The 16992-nt window shown below is 42.9% G+C and overlaps 1 protein-coding gene across 1 annotated transcript in view; it reads right to left on the bottom strand.

Moving 5' to 3' along the window:
* The window catches only part of Snapc3 (small nuclear RNA activating complex polypeptide 3), a 208260-nt gene that overhangs the window by 25143 nt on the left and 166125 nt on the right, over positions 1 to 16992 (bottom strand). The window contains exons 3-4 of the mRNA XM_012514850.2: positions 16349 to 16426; positions 4064 to 4148 (exon numbers count right to left, since the gene is read on the bottom strand). Coding sequence (XP_012370304.1) covers positions 4064 to 4148; positions 16349 to 16426 — 163 coding nt within the window. The remainder of the gene's footprint in view (positions 1 to 4063; positions 4149 to 16348; positions 16427 to 16992) is intronic.

Below are 16992 nucleotides of genomic sequence, written 5' to 3'. Positions count from 1 at the left end.
AAAAAAAAAAAAAAAAAAAAGAAGCTTTGACAAAATTCAACATTCACTGATGATTAAAAAAAGACAAAAACAGGTACAGAAAGACGTATATCTCAATCTGATAAAAGCAATTTATGATAAACCTACTGCCAACATTCTATTAATGATAACAAGCAAAACCTTGTCTCTAAAATCAGGAACAAGACAGACATCCACTTTCACTGCTTCTGTTCCGGATAGTATTTAAGTCAGCCACAGCAATCAGGCAAGAGGAAGACATAAATGAGATATGATAAGGAAAAGAAAAAGTCAAACTATCCTTGTTTTTAGACAATATGATCCTTTACACAAAAGGCCAAAAAATTCTAGAAATAATAAATTCAGCAAGGTAGCAGGATACAAAATCAACATACAAATATCAGTAGTGTTCCCATATACTAATAATGAATCCACTGGGAATGAAATTAGAAAAAGAATACCATTCACAGTACCTTTCAAGAACAATTAAATACTTAGGAATTAACCTAAAAAGTACAAAACCTCTATATCAACACTAGTGCTCTGAAAAAGGAAATCAAAGAGGACATCAGAAAATGGAATGAGCTGGCCCCACCTGTGGGGCGCGCCGAGATGGTGACTGAGACTGAGCGTGGTGGGACGCCCCTGTAATCCCAGCACCTGGGAAGCTGAAAACAGGAGAATCACTACGAGTCCGATCTTGGTAGTGAGACCCTGGGATTCTAAATACAGGACAACGAAAGAAAGACAGAAAGAAAAGAAAGAAGGAAGGAAGAGCTGGGCTTTTTGTAGTTGAATTAAGTTGTGAGTAGTTGTTAGTTTTTTTTTTTATTACCCCTTCAGTTTTACTGCTTGTGATGGATTTTTCAGTTTTTTTTTATATTTTTGATTCGGTTTTGGTAGTTCATACACATCTAGGAATTGATCCACTTCTTTTGGCTTCTCCAATTTACTGGATGTTTGTTTGTGGTACCAGAAATAAGTGGAATGACAGCTCCTGTTCCTGGACAATCACTACTGTCAAAATGGCCATACTTCAAAAACTAATACATAGATTTAAAAATAACCTACGTACTAATCCCAATCAAAACATCAACAGCACAGAAATAGAAAAAACAACTCTCAAATTTATACGGAACAAAAGGAGACTCAGAATAGCAACAGCAATCCTAGGCAACATGAGCAGAGCAGGACGCAGCACAATTCTGGATTTCACATTATATTACAAAGCTACAATGATAAAAACAGCATAGTATTGGTACAAAAACAGCCACATGGATCAATGGACCAAACCAGAGGATGGAAAAACAACCCTAGGTACATTCAAGCCATTTGCTCTTTGTCAAGGGAAACACTGGAGGAAAGAAAGATTCCCTTTAACAATGGTGCTTAAAAAATTGGCTATGTACACACAGAGAAGACTGACTCTAGGCCCACAGCTCTCAGCACTTACTAAAACAAAATCAAAATCCATTGGAGATCTAAATAGTTAAACAGAAACAGTTAATGCACTGGAATATAAAACATATAGAACTCTTAACAGACATAGCCATAGGCAAAGATTTTCTGAACATTATCGCAACTGCACAAGAAAGAGCATCAACAAATGAGATATCAAAGTAAAAAGCTGAGCAGCAAAGAAAACAACCAACAAAGTGAAGACCCAACATATAGAATGGGGAAGAAACATTTGCCTGCTAAGCTTTAGAGCACTAATAATACATAGAATATATAAAGAACTCAAAAAAATATGATCCCCTGAAAATAAAAAAGACCCAATCAAAAATGGGCCAACTGAAACGAACTGACACTTCTCAGAGGTACAAGTGGCAAATAAAACCATTAAAAAATGTTCAACATCGCATACAAATTAAAACAACCCTGAGGGCCGGCAAGATAGCTCAGCAGTCTAAAGCGCCTGCTTAGGCAAGCTTAGGCAAAGCGCAGGGATCATGGTTCAATCCCTGGCACCACATGTGTGCCAGCCCCACCAGGGCTGAGCCAGGCACAAAAAGATAAAAAAATAAAAAAAAACACTGAGATTTTCTTCAGAAAGAGTGGCTATCATCAAGAACTCTAATCATAAACGCTGGTGAGGGTGTAGGGAAAAAGAAACCCTTCTACATTGTTAGGATTCTATAAAACTAGTACAACCACTGCAAAAATCAATACAGATATTCTTCAAAACATAAAACTAGAAATTTCATTTGATTCCTGTATTTCTCTTCTAGGTTTCCTTCTGAAAGAGTTAAAGACATCACAGTACATTGACACAAGCATACCTGTGTTTACAGCAGCACTACTCATAACAGCTAAATCTTGGAAGTGGCCTACATGTCATCAGGAGATCAAAGGATGAAATGTGGTATTTATATACAATGGAAAACTACTCTGCTATAAAGAAGGATCAACATGAGTCATTTGTAAGAAAACAGATGCACACTGAGTCCATGTGCACTTTATTAAGTGAGACAATGAACACTTCATAGCTTCTCTTATACAAGAAACTCAGAGTATAAAGAATGAAATAAAAGGTATGCCACAGGACATACGGAGTCAGATCTTTTGCAAAAGGGAAGGAACCAAGAGGTGACAGGAGGGGACAGAGAAGGAAAAGAAAGGAGATAATGAAAGACCTCAGATGTGGGGCCGGGAGATAGCTCAGTAGAGCAAGTGCCTGCCTGGCAAGCGCAGGGTCCTGAGTTCAATCCCCAGTACCACACACACACACAAAAGATCTCAGATGTGTTCTGTACACACACTGACTGATGATGACTGTAACTACTGTGTACGGCAAACATGTACTTCTAAGAAAAAAAAACAGAATAGGCAAATTCATAGAAAGAGGAAGTAAAATACACACTGCCAGAGGCTATGGCAATTAGAACTATTGCTTAGTAGGTATAAATTTCTTTGAGATGAAGAAACGTCTAGAAAGAGTGGTGACGTTTGAACAGCATTGTGATGTACTTGACTAAACACTTTAAAGTGGTTAATATAATTTTATATAGTGTAAACTCAACCACAACGAGGAAATGGGAGAGGTGAGATAACACCAAGCTTGTATACTGTCAAGTGCCTGCCAGAATTTGATAGGCAGTACCCTGTGACTCCATTACACCTAGTAGCCCCTAATTACTCAGTATCTGATGTGGCTTGTGCCTAGCAGTCCCCCCAAAGCCTCGTGCAGTGACTGGGTGGGTTTCTAGACTTTCTGATTGATTTTTGGTCCAATGCTGGGATTGTGGGTGTGAGCGCTGCACCCGCCCTGGGGCAGACCACCTGCATACAGTGTAGGGAAGGGAGAGGCTGGCTCTCTGACGCTGCTCCCCACTTTTGCTCTTGCTGCTTTTGCTGCCTTCCTCTACCACGTGCCACAACTGCCTTGGAGCCAGCCAAGTATGGACTGAAACCTCCGTAAATTGTGAGCTAAATAAACCTTAATTCTGGGCATGAGGTATTTTATCTCAACAATGAGAGAAAAGTAACCAACACAATATGCATATTAAATTTTTCTTAGGGTTTTACAACAAGAAGTAATGAATCAGAATTTAGGATGTAGCCAAATGGTGGGTATGGTGGTCCACCCTGTGACCCCAGACTGTTGCAGGGAGGCTGAGGGGGATGAAAAGAGGACAGCAGCTGGTGCAGCTCAGGGGTGGGGCACCCTAAGTTGGATTCCTAGTACTATCCCCCCCCCACACACAGTGAAAATAAAATCAAAAGCAGAACAAACACATACAGGTGCAAAATCCCTTTGATGATGATTATCTTATATAGAGAGAGCTAAATTTGCCAATAAAAAGACCAGGAAAAGGGTGGCCAAAAAGCCTATGACTGAGAGGGCGAAATCAAACTAAAACCAAAACTAAGGCAGAGATGAGTCAAATCCACAGAGCCTGAAGCTCTGTGGGACCTTCGCTCTACCCAGCTCCCAGTCCCAGGGGAGTTTTCTTTTTCAACTGAGCACAATATAAAGTTGCCATGAAATTATCACTCAGCCAGTAACAGCTTACTCTCCTGGGAACAAAGGTCAAAGGTGAAAGATGAAAGATGTGACTCTTACCATCTCATAAGCAAACGTTTCTTGCCTGCAGGCACGATCTATTGTTATGGTTTCTTCTCGATGTTCCAAGAACCTTTTTCTAGCCCTGTTCAAGGTACATGAAAAATCAAAGTTCAACATTCTTTCCTGGGGCTTCAAAGCATCTTTAGTATCTAACTTCCTATTTTAGACCAATTGTAGAATTAAAATGGCAAAAGTAATACAAAGTTATATGTGTTTTTCCTTACATTAATATCCTATATGATCACACAGATGAAGAACAGCATTAATATTACAATAATTTTACACAATTTTTAATTTAATGCCTTTATCTTTAGCTTATTTTTTCTCTGTACCCTACAGTCGGCCTGTTCCCAGGCTGTCTTTCACGTTCTTGACACTTAAAGAGCTCCCATCAACTTGTAGAATGTCCTTTAACTTGGGTTTTATTGTTTTCTCATGACTGGGGCCAACGAGGCCTTTCTGGCAAGGACACCCCAAGAATGATTTCTTTCTCGGTGTACCATTTTGAGAGGTCCATGAGGTGTGATATGTTACCTCAGTTAAGTTCCTGTCCACCATGCTTTTCTGCTAAAACAGACTTTCTTTTATCTGAACTTGAAAAAGGGAGGCCTGCCCATTAGCTCAGTTGTTTAAATGCCTCCTTAAGCAAAGCAGTCAGGCTCAGGATTCTGTGGTTCAATCCCCAGATCCTCACGCCTTACCAGACCTGCCCTTAAGGCATCCTGAGCCAGCAAAAAAAAAAAAAAAAAAAAAAAAAAAAAAAAAAAAATCTCCTGAAAAATGCTGTGGAGGAGAGAACACTGAACAAAGCAAACCTTGTTTCTCCTCCAACTTTTCACACCAGAATTTTGCCCTCAATGTTACGTTACTTGGGTATATGCCCACAATGACTCTAGCGCCCTCCTCCTCCATTCATTCATAGGAACTGCATTATGAGGAAAACCTAACTCTACCCACTTATTTGATCATTTATATTAGTATCAACTCATTCTTACATTAGTACACATTTATCCTATGGGTTAAATAAAAACTAAAGCCATCAAAACTTTGTTGTTTAAACCGTTCCAGCTTTGGTCATCGGCAATTCCTTCAGGGTGGCTTCTGTACATTCAGCAGCCCTCCCTCCATCTTTTTTATTATTTTTTGAGCATTTTCTTACTTTTTCAACCACAAAATACCCAAGGTTCATCCTATATTTTTCCTAATTTGAATCTGGAGTTAACTAGTTCCTTTACTGGAGAACTAGGCATTTTCATTATTGTGGCCACTGCTCCTACATCTCTGAGCCAAGAAAGAAGGCAGGAGACACACATGTATACTAGCTCCTGTACGTGCAAGTAACTGTATTTTTATTATACATTTTAAACCATGAGTTTATTTTGATTTTTTTCTGTTTTCTTTTCTTTTTTTTTTTTTGTCTCATTATGCAGTTTAGGCTGGCCTTGAACTCACTTTGAAGCCAAGGCTGGTCTCAAATTTGCAGAGAGCCTCCTGCTTCAGCCTCCCAGTGCTGGGATTACAAGTGTGGGCCACACTGACCACTGGGATTTATTATCTCAAACTAAAAACCACAGACTTAACAACCGAAGCCTTCAACCTTTCCTTGTTTATAACTTCTTTCTCCAAAAATGATAAACCTAGCTCTCATATGACTGGCACCCTTGTTTGATTCTAGTAAACACATAAAAGCAGTTGCACAAATGCTAATCTATCTCCTATGAGAATAGCAGCTTACACAGAATTTATTCTCCAGTGTTACAACATTACTACTAAGGCATGCTTACAGCCAGGCTAGCTGCTCCTTTCCTGCCCCATGGAAGCAGGGACTACACACTCCTTCTGCCCTACAGCCCTACCCCTCACGTACTAGTTTTTGTATTGCACTTTCAGTTCCCCTACACACGTCCTGCTTGGTTTTGTCTGATTAGTGTCAGGGTATGTGGAAGGTGTGTGAAACACCACTCAGGTTCTAAGAGCCCGAAGTACCAAGCTCTTTGTTCCTATTCACTCTTCTTTCTACTCATGCCTCTTGGTCAACAACCACCAGTTTTGGTTTATAGTTCACTTCTCTTGTTCAAATGTACAGATGTGTATTTTACCCTCCTTTTCTATCACTGAGTTCAATTAGGAAAACACTGAACAGTAATTAAGAAAGCTTGGTCTAAAGAATTACTCATATTTGGGCTAGTAAGATAGCTTGGTGGTCAAGCGCATGCCTGGCAAGCATAAGGACCTGGGTTTCATCCTTTGTACCACATACCGTGCTGGCCACGAGAGGCATGCGCTTGTAATCTCAGTGCCAGGGAGACTGAGATAGCAATCACTACGAGTGCGAGCTATGTAGCAAGACCCTGTACCAAATAAATAAATAAATAAATAAATAAATAAATAATCATTAAAAAAAGATTACTCATTTTAGTAGAGGTTAGAGTAACGAGGTATTAGCAAAGAAGGAAGGGCCAGCTAGATAGCTCAATGGATTAAAACACCTGGTTCAGGAGACTCAGGGAACAGGGGTTTGATCCCTAGCCTGCCTGCCAGAGCTGCCCCTGCCCCCAGCCCCAGCCCCACCCCCAGGGCATGCTGAGACAGCCATTGAGACTGGGCATGGTGGCACGTGCCTATAATCCCAGCACTTGGGAGGCTGAAAACAGGAGGATCAGTACAAATCCAATCTGTAGTGAGACCCTGTACTAAATACATGAATAAGTAAGTAAAAGGAAACTGGGTGCATACCTGTATCCCAGCACTCTGGAAGGCTGTAGTAGGACGGCAAGTTCTAGTCCACCTGGGAATTAAGGAGGCCTGGAAGCCTGGTGGTGCACGCCTACAACCCCAGCACTTAGCCTCAGCTACATGGTGAGTTTAAGGCCAGTCTGACCTACTATATATACCAAGACCTTATTTCACAAAACAAAAACAAAAAAACAAGTGGCTGGATCCCTTGCTCAGGGGTAAACAGAAACAATGTAAGGCACACCCCACCCTGGGGCTGAGGGCGGAGTGAGGTGGCCCCACCCTGGGGCTGAGGGCAGAGTGAGGTGTGCCCTACCCTGGGGCTGAGGGCGGATGCTCAAGTCCAGACCCACTGGAAAGGACTGGCTCACCAAAACGGCTATGGTGCTGTAGCAGTGGAACTTGCTAGAAAGCCACCCTCCAGGGTGCCTGGAAAAGCTGTTCAGAGAATGGGTGGGAGGGAAAGCTGGAGGCGGCCAGACCGCAGGGCAGTGACTGGAGCCAGTATGTCAGATGCGGACGCAATGTCCTGCCTGCACTGCAGGGGCTCTCCATCTACCTTCACTGGCACAGTTGGCAAAGGAACATATCTGAAGGGTCAAGGTCCATTTTTGCAAAATGACAACTTGCAGATGAAAGTCTCAGCTTCTTTCTTACACAGTGAGCATGTATTTCAGGACCCTGCATACACTGCTGTGTCACGCAGGTCCCTCTGTGCTCACCCGCCTCCTACTCAGCAAGCTGCAGCATACTCTGCTGCATGGATGCCCCGGTGTGCTCACTGCTCGCCTACACACAGGCAAGTTCAAGTAGTTTCAGCTGCAAACGATACTGCAAGGCGCAGCCTTCCCCAAGAACACAGTTGTACCACCGTGGTCTCATCGGTAGTATCTGAAAGCACCTGCTTCCCATGGCCTTTTCAGAATACACATTTTTAAATTTGTGCTACTCTGATGGGTGAGCCAAGGGAATTCAATATAGTTTTAATTTTCATTTCTAATTATGAGTGTGCTGGCACTTTTTGATATTCGTGTCATCTTAAAATTGTGTGTTTGATGCATCGCCTGAACCCTCGAGTGCAGCAGACAAATGTTCTACCACTGAGCTACACCTCCAGCTCTTATTTTCATAAATTATTGGTCTATGCCTTTTCCCCATTTTCCCACTTGGTTTTCCCCTCAACTTTTTTTGTGTTTTAGGAAAGAGTCTACAGGTTGTTCAGGGGATTTGCCCGCTGAAAGCCTCCCAAAAGCTGGGATTACAGGTGTGCGCCACCATGCCTTCTCGATCGCAGTCTCAACGTGCCGCTAGGGTGGGGCCAGTATGGCAGGCGCAGGGAACAAAGCCCTGGCCCCTGCTTGCAGGTGCTTTAATCCACTGAGCTGGTTGGCCAAACCTGCCCTCAACTTTAAAAGTTCCTTATACGTTAACCCCCCTGTGCCATATATTATACAAATTTTCTCCAAGTTTGGCAAAGTGTTTCAGTCCCCACAACTTTCAAGCACATTTTAATGCCTGAGAAAAGTTCTACTCAAAAGTAGTCTTTCTGAGAAGAAACCACCTCCTGGGGTGGAACTGGGCAACTATAGGTTAAGCGCAGAGCTGCGCTCCCTGAGGAGACTGCAGGTTACGACCCCAGCTATGCTGCTGGCTGTGGGCACAGCTTCCGGGCACGGCCACTCCGAAGAGCGACTCCGAGAGCTTGGGCAAGTTCCCCCTTCTTCTTGGTCTCTGCTCGCCCTCCCAATCCCTGCTCTGCTTCTGTAACCTCACTTAGTGCTCATTTCCAATGAAAACCTGCCCATAGGAAAAAAAAAAACACTAACAAAACAGAAACAAAGCTTTGTGCTGGCTCTAGAGATGTTATTCTCTTACTGAGACACCAACAGAATACACTCTTCTTTATTCCTAAAACTCCTGAGGTTTCCTGCTTCATTTTGACCTTGCTTATGGTTGTTCTCTGTTTTTTTGTTTTTTTTTTTTTAATGTAATTGATGGTTACAGGGTCACACTATGCGGCTCGGTCTCATAGTGATCCTCCTGCTTTCAGCCTGCCCAGTGCTGGGATTACAGGCGTGTGGCACTACACCTGGACTCTGGCCAGCTCAGCCTGCCCTGAGGACAGGGCTGGCCAGGTATGTGGTGCCGGGGATCGAACCATGGTCTCCACGCTTGCCTAAGCAGGTGCTTTATTCTGCTGAGCTATCTCACCAGCCCTGTTCTGTTTTGCTGCCAAGCAAACTTCATTAAACAATCAGATTACCCAGTCTGTAAAAGCTGTCTCTAGGTTTGGGAATATAGCTCAGTGACTGACCCTGAGTCCGAGCCACCTGGAAAAGAATTCCCTGGATTTGAATCAGTTTTATTACATCAATGCTCATATGTTTGGTTCTCTACAATTTTTTTTTAAATGTATTTGGCAGAGGGTCTCAAGATGCAGCTAAGTTTCAGAATTCCTCCTGTTTTAGCCTCCCCAGTGTTGGGATTACAGTTGTGGGCCACCATGCCTGGTCAGCTCAGTGGCCAGCTCAGTGTGACAGCATGCAGTACTGGGGATTGAACCCTGTTACTTGCACTTGCCAGGCAGGTGCTTAGACCGCTGAGCTATCTCTCTGGCCCTATTCTCTATCCTTTTATCTCTTATTTCTTTAGAGTTTATTCCTGTGTACTGTCTTACTCAATTTTCACAAGTATTTCAGTCCTTAGGACTTTCATGCACATTTTAATGCCTGAGAAAAGTACTACTCAAAAAAAAAAAAAGTACTACTCTCTGGGCCAGTAGCTCAGTGGATTAAAGCGCCTGCTTAGGCAGATGCAGGGACCAGGGTTCGATCCTTGGTGTGCCGTGCTGGCCCAGCCCCTGGGGTGCACTGAGACAGTGACTGAAACTGGGCATGGTGGTACACGCCTATAATCCCAGCACCTGGGAGGCTGAAAACAGGAGGATCACTGAGTCTGATCTGTGTAGTGAGACCCTGTACTAAATACATTAAAAAAAGAAAAAAAAAGTACTGCTCTCCATGGCTGGGAGTGTAGCTCAGTGGTAGAAGGCTTGTCTTGCCTACCAAGTGTAAGGCCCTGAGTTCAATCCCTTAACCAAAAAACCCTACCAATACTGCTCCCTATTAACTCCTACCCTATCCAAGTTATCACAGTCATTCTTAGTTATTTTGTATATGAACTTTATTTTTAATTTGTCTATCTCCATAACTGATATAATACATTGGGATTATAATGAATCTATAAATAAAATCAGGAAAAACTGACCCATTAAAACATCTGGACTTCCTGCCCAAGAACAGCGACTATCTCCCAATGTGTTCAACTCTTCTAGTACATGCCCACCCATTTATTCATTCAGAAAGCGAGACTGAACCCAAGGCCCCTGCACTGACCACACAGCCCCAACCCTCTTCACTTTGAGACAGGGTCTTACTAAGCCACTAAACCCAGGCTGGTCTTGAGCTTGCCATCCCTCCTGAGCGCTGGGATTACAGGCATGGACCATCACACCCAGATCTCTTTCGAGACTGGGCCTTTCTAAACTGCCAATGCAAGACAGAAATTTGCAATCTTCCTCCCTCAGCCTCCCCAGCAGCTGGAAATACACATATACATACCATGCTCACCTAAAGCTACTGTTTTTTACATATCAATTTTGTACCCATCAATTTCAGTAAATTATTTTCTTTTTTGGGGGAAGTACAGCTTCAGATCAAATGATGGGCCTTTACCCCAATACAGAAGTATACTTTACCACTGACCTGTATCCCCACTTCTAAATTACCTTGTTTAAATTAGTATTAGTATTAATTTCTTCTGACGCTGGAAGTCTGTTCATTGAGTTTTTCTTTCTTTCCCTACTGTCACATCCCTAGTGAAGTGCAGGACTAGCGCCTACTGGAGGACAACGCTGCACAGCAGTAAGCTAATGAGTGCGCCTGCCTTCCTCCGGTTCTCAGTGCCGCTGGCTGCACCGCTTCTCCACTGAGTAAGATACTGACTTGAAAGCTAAGTTAGTGGGGGGTACTTGCACAGCTGCAATCCCAGCACCCTGGCGCTGCACAGGGGATCACGGCAGGTTCAAGGGCATGCTGAACTGCACATGGAGTCCCTGTCTCAAAAAAAGGCCTAAAACGTAAGTTACACGTATTTTATCTTGTCAGAATGGTGTTTGACCCATTTCTATTTCCTGTGTGTTTTTATAATAAATGGGTGAATTTCGCTAGAGTCCTTTCAACATCTGAAGTAATCCAATGATCTGCTCTTTAGATTCATGCGCTACATTATTTTTCTTTTATTTTTAAACAATCTTTATTTACTTATTTGGTACAGGGTCTCAGTACACAGCTCAGACTCGTGTCTCAGCCTCCCCAGTGCTGGGATTACAGATGTGCACCACCTGGAGTTGGGCTGGCACAACATGCAGCACCAGGGATCAAACAAGGGTCCTTCCGTTTGCCAGGCAGGTGCTTAGACCGCCAAGCTACCTCCCCAGCGCCACGCTACATTATGTTCACTGATGTCTTCAATATCTTCCATTTCTAGAATATAGCACTTGGTATGATACCTTTTCTAAATATGGATTTAAATTACCTGATACTTAGTACTGACTAATACTGGCATCAAATTTTCACTCACTTTACTGTTCCAATATAGATTAAGCAACAGTATCGTATTTGCTTCATAAAAGTAAGAATTTTTTCCTTGAAGGCCTTAGAGCATTGGGACTAATGTTTTTATGTTTCCATTTATACTTTTTACCCAACTCCTTATTAATGTTTTTAAATCTGAGTCACACTTATATATGCCTTTCTCATTCTAAAAGGTTAATAGGTTTTAAAACATATTTTAGATTCAGTCTATCTATTTTTCTATCTGTTTGGATATATATAGAGATATATAAAATATACATTTTTCTTATTTTACTTATTTTTTTTGAGACAGGGTCTTGCTATGTTGTCCAGGCTGACTTTGAACACACATTTAGCCCAAACTGATTTCAAATTTATAATGATCTTCCTGCCTCAGCCTCCAGAGTGCTTGGGATTACAGGCATGTGTCACCACAACTGCTATATTTCTAATTATACATATTTTGTTGTTAGCTATATTATGGGATGCATTTTCCTAGTTATTGTTTTTTTTTTTTCTTTTTGGGGGAAGCGGGGCTTGAACTCAGACCCTTGTGCTTGCCAGGGAAGCATTTTTTCTACTGAGCCATCTCCCTAGCCCCTTCCTATTTACTGTTTAGAAACTGGAAAAGAGAGCTGGGTAGTCTGGGACCACAGCCCTAGCACTGGGGAGGCTAACACAAAGATTACTTAAGCTCAGGAGTTTGAGACCAAGCTGGATAACAGATACCCTGTCTAAAAAGAAAAAAGTTGAGAAAGTATTAGTTGGAAAGGAGGTTGGTCATTCCTCTTTTTTTCTGTTAGTTGCTCTGGTTATTTAAAAACCCTTATTTACTCTGTGTTTTGTGGTACCAGGGATTGAACCTAGGGCCTTGACGTTGAGCTACATTTCCAGTACTTCTTAGCTCTTATCTGAGGCAAGGTCTCAGTAAATTGAGCGGCTCAGCTGCCTGGTAGGGCCTGGGCTTGCGAGCTTCATGCCTCAACCTCCCACAGGGCTGATTCCAAGCAGGAGCCATGATGGGCAGCTCCCATTTTTATTATCTCCTTTGCAGAATTCTTTTCTTCTCAGTGTTATGCACAAGCTTCCCACTGCCTACACCTGAGCAAGCCTCTTTTCTCCTCCCACCTTTCTAGCTGTAGCATTATACTCTGTTACAATATATAAACTTGTACGTTAGATGTCTGCCGAAAATTTCTGAGCCATCAATCTGAAATGGCAGCGGTACAGGAATGATCCTCATTCTTGCATATTTAAAGGTGTTTTGTGCTATTTTTCCTAGCGCTTTGACACTTGAAGGATATGGCAACTAACTGGACACAAAATTCTGTTCACACCTTGAGTTTTCCCAGAAAGAGGATGCTACACTGTAGCCCTGTTTTCTAAGCCAGCTTCGCAACAATGCTTTGTGGAAATTGCCTTTCCTTTAGCTATTCTTTCTGCTCAGAGGGCTTGATGACTTTACCTTTTTTTCTGAAATGTGACAGCTTCATTAAGCTGTCTCTCAAAGTGGACATGTCTGTTAATTTTTGCAGGTACCCAGGAAGCCTTTCAAGTTCCAGATCTAGTTTTTTCTACTCCTAGATTTTTGGGGCTTTTTGGGACAGATTCTCCCTGTGTAGTTCAGGCTGATATAGAATTTTGGGCGATCCTATCTCAGCCTCCCAAGTGCAGGGATTACAGGTCTGCACTACCACATCTAGCTTTGAAAACTTTTGGTTGCATTTTAAAATATTAATTCTGCTCCACACCTTCATTTTCCTGACAGTCTCTATGTTCTTTGCCTATCTTCCATTCCCAATACTTTCTGATTCATTTTACTTTATTTTTTTCTGCATTTTAGGGAAGGGTCTACAGGGTGCTCGGGGTCTCACTACAGATCAGACTCATAGTGATCTGCCTGATTACAGCCTCCCAAGAGTTGGGATTACAGGTGCGTACCACCAGACCCAGTCTCAATCACTGGCTCAGTGCACCCCGGGGGCGGGGACCCCGGAGCAAGTCTGGAGATGGAACCCCCAGCCCCTGCACCTGCTTGCAGGTGCTTTAATTCACTGAGCTATTTGACCAGCCCTTAACTTTCCTTTTTAAATGTCCTTTCCAATTCTTTCAGTTGCCTTCTGCCTTTTTTTTTACTGCCTTTTATTTTTATTTTATTTTATTTATTTTTTTACTGCCTTTTAAATCCATCATAATTTATTTACTTATATAATTTATCTTGTCTTTTCTCCTATTTCTTTCTTCTACTTCATAAATTTTATTTTCATTTCTCCTTTATCATTTCCACTTTGTTTTAAAATTTCTAACTTAAGGGCTGGTGAGATGGCTTAGTGGTCTAAAGCACTTACCTAGAACAAGCTAAGCTAAAGCACAGGGACCGCGGTTCAATTCCCCAGCACCACATGCCAGCCAGCCCAGCCCCCTGGTGGGCTGAGCTGGCCACACACACACACACATACACACACACACACACACAAATAAATAAAATTTAAAAAAAAAATTCTAACTTAAGATGTTTTCATATCGTCAAATGTTTTGTTTGGCTACAGTTAATTCTGTCTGGAGTGTAAACATAGATTTTCTTGTTTCCTGGTTATTTTCTGGAGAGAAGGAAGTAGTCTTACAAACTGACCTGTATAAACAGTTGCTTCCTGGTTTTCTACAATAAATTCTCCTTGGATTTTATTTTTGCCTGTTTATTTTCGTAATACCTGGAAGTGGTGGTAGTAATTTGCATGATTCCCAACTTACAGTCCTCTGTCATTCTAGCAAAGCGTAGACACGCTATTAAGAGCTCAGTTTTTTAAAAGCTAGAGTTTTAATCATGGAATAAGAGTTGCAAATCCTCTAATTTTGTAGTTCTCCTTTTCTTGCCTACAGAAGTGAGCAGAATAAGTAAAATAAACTAAAATTGCTAGTGATTACAAAGGAGCTGCAGCTTTTAGGAAACAGGTAGTAGGTAACAACTTACTATTCCTGGGATCAAAAGATTTCAAAAGGGGCCGGGGAGATAGCTCAGTGGAATAAGCACTTGCCTGGCAAGCGCAAGGGCCTGAGTTCAATCCCCAGTTCTGAAAGAAAAAAAAAAAAAAAAGATTTCAAAAGTGCTCAAGTGAGAACACATGTTCAGGAGCTGAAACCAAGTGCAGTCAGGCTGGCCCATTTCACGGGAAGCTACAGATCAGTAAGACCCCTCCCACAGAGCCGCTGGGAAGCGCCGAAGGACTCAGGACCTCAGCCTGAGGGACAGAGGAAGATCTCAAGCAAATTCCAACTCAGATCCACATCTTAGGCAAATCTAACTGAGCAACAACAGTTATAAGACACTCACTGAGGCCACACAACAGGGCAGACTCAAGGACAAGTATGACTTTCAGGGAGCCCTAAAGCTCACTTCAGACCCACCGTGTGAGCAGAGATTCTGAAGAGAGGCGATGGTGGAAATCTGAACAATCTTAAGGATGCAGAGGACATGCACATCCTGAGCCACTTGAAAAAGTGGCTGAAAATCAATCTGGAAAAGCAGACCTGGGATATGTGGAAGGCTTAGCACTGTAGGTAAGTTAGAAGAAGAAAAGACAGGACCTGGGGAGACAGGAACACTTCCTAGCACTCCAGATGTTGCTAATGTTAATGTCTGTGGTGCAAATCAGGAATAAATTTGCTAGCTATTATGAAAGAAAACCAAGGTCAGGATGAGAGGAGGAGGGCAGAAGGGTGGGCTCTGGGTGACAGAACACAGCTGAGAAGGTACAAAGCCAGTGGACTGTAAGCCAAAAGTACACATTTCATCCTTATACACGCAAGTTCTCTACGGTCTGTCACACAGCAACCCTCCTCAAAATGTGGCTGGCAGAGTAGTATCTCTGTGAGCTGTTACCCAACATGCAAGAAAATGAGATTAAGCATTTAGAAATTTTCTTTACACTTTGACGGTATCTTTTCTGCCTACTGAATTTCACAGCAATACTGGACTTACTCTGTGTTTGATTTTTTTCTACTGATTCATTTTTATACTGCTGTACAAAAATATGAAACTGTCAATGATGAAAAATTAAAAAACAAAAGCAAAACTGGCCCTTTTCCACAGAGAAACACCACCAGAATATTAGCTTACACCCCAAATCTAAGTAGATTAACTCTGCCTTTGTAAACATTCAAAGTAAACACAAGCCAGACATGGTGGCGCAGGCCTGAGGTTCCAGCACAGACAGGCTGAGCAGGAAGACAGCAGGCTCAAGTCTAGCCCAGGAAATGCAGTGACTTTAGACCCTGACTCAAAAGAAACAATGAAAAGGGCAGGAAATGTAGTTTAATACAAAGACCCTTTTCTTTAAAAAAATAGGTGTACAAATGTGAATATGGATTGGCTATGAGGTTGAAAATTTTTACTTTTAAGTCTAATAATACCAACCAGATTATCCAGCAAAATGCTTTTAGGAGTTCTATGTTGGACTACTTAAGGATAAATTATTATGATGCTTACGATTACTGGACAGTACTGCAAGAGAAAAAGACAGCTGCATCTCATACTTATCCAGATAAGGAAAATAGGGCCAAATATTAAAAACAGTTGAACTTAAGGGACGGGCATATGGAGAAGCATACTATACTTCCAAATTTTCAAAATGTAATGTTCAAAACCAAGTTTAACTACCACATGGAATGGCAGTGTAATTCAGTAGGGGTTAGCATGTACAAGGCCCTGGGTTGGGCTCTGATACCAAAAATTAAATAAGCAACATCCTTGCCACTGAGGAGGCTGAGGCAGGAGGATCACCGAAAGTTCAAGATCTGCCTGGGCTACATAATGAGTTTGTGGCCAGCCTGAGCAGCAGAGGGAGACCCTGTCTCCAAACAAGACACTCCCCAAATAAATAACATAACATAACCAAAGCAAAATCATCCCAACCTCAAAGTCACCAGTTCCGTATCCTCTGGGATGACTTCGGGATCTTCACCTTCCTCAAGGCATTTCAATTTATCAAGGCTAAAACAAAGGAAAGAAAACACCATTTTCAGGTCAGCCATACATCTTGTCCCCAGAGAGCCACGGCTGCGTCAATACACCACCGAACAACTACGAAGTGGAATAAAACCCAGCGGGCGGCTTAGAGCTCGCCAAAGTACACGACGATGGGCAATTTGTATGGCCAATTGAAAGCGGCGAGGGCATTTAAACCGAGAAAGACCAGTTATTTTTGTTTCCCGCACACACGGCCCTTGGGGAAACCTGCAGCCCCAGCACGCTCGGAGGTCCCCTGAGGAGACCTCCGTCAGTCGGGCTCTCACGCCCTCGGATCGGGTGTCCTGCGGCGACAGCACCACCCGGGCCCTCCCCCGTCGAGGCGCCTGTCAAAGGCAGCCCCCCTCCCCGGCCGCCCGGCCCCCCTAACAAGCAGAACGGAACTAGAGAACAGAAAGCGCGGCCCCGGCGCTCCAACTCGCGGGCGGCGCGCTCGGCTCCCGGACGCCTCCCGGGAAGGCTCGCGCGCTCGGACGGTTTCCGGGAGCGGCTCCGCGCCCCGGGGCGCAGCCGCGGCCCCGCGGACGTCC

Source organism: Octodon degus, unplaced genomic scaffold (assembly GCF_000260255.1).
Source record: "Octodon degus isolate 3935 unplaced genomic scaffold, OctDeg1.0 scaffold00044, whole genome shotgun sequence".
Classification (NCBI taxonomy): domain Eukaryota; kingdom Metazoa; phylum Chordata; class Mammalia; order Rodentia; family Octodontidae; genus Octodon; species Octodon degus.
This window is presented reverse-complemented; position numbering and strand designations above follow the sequence as displayed.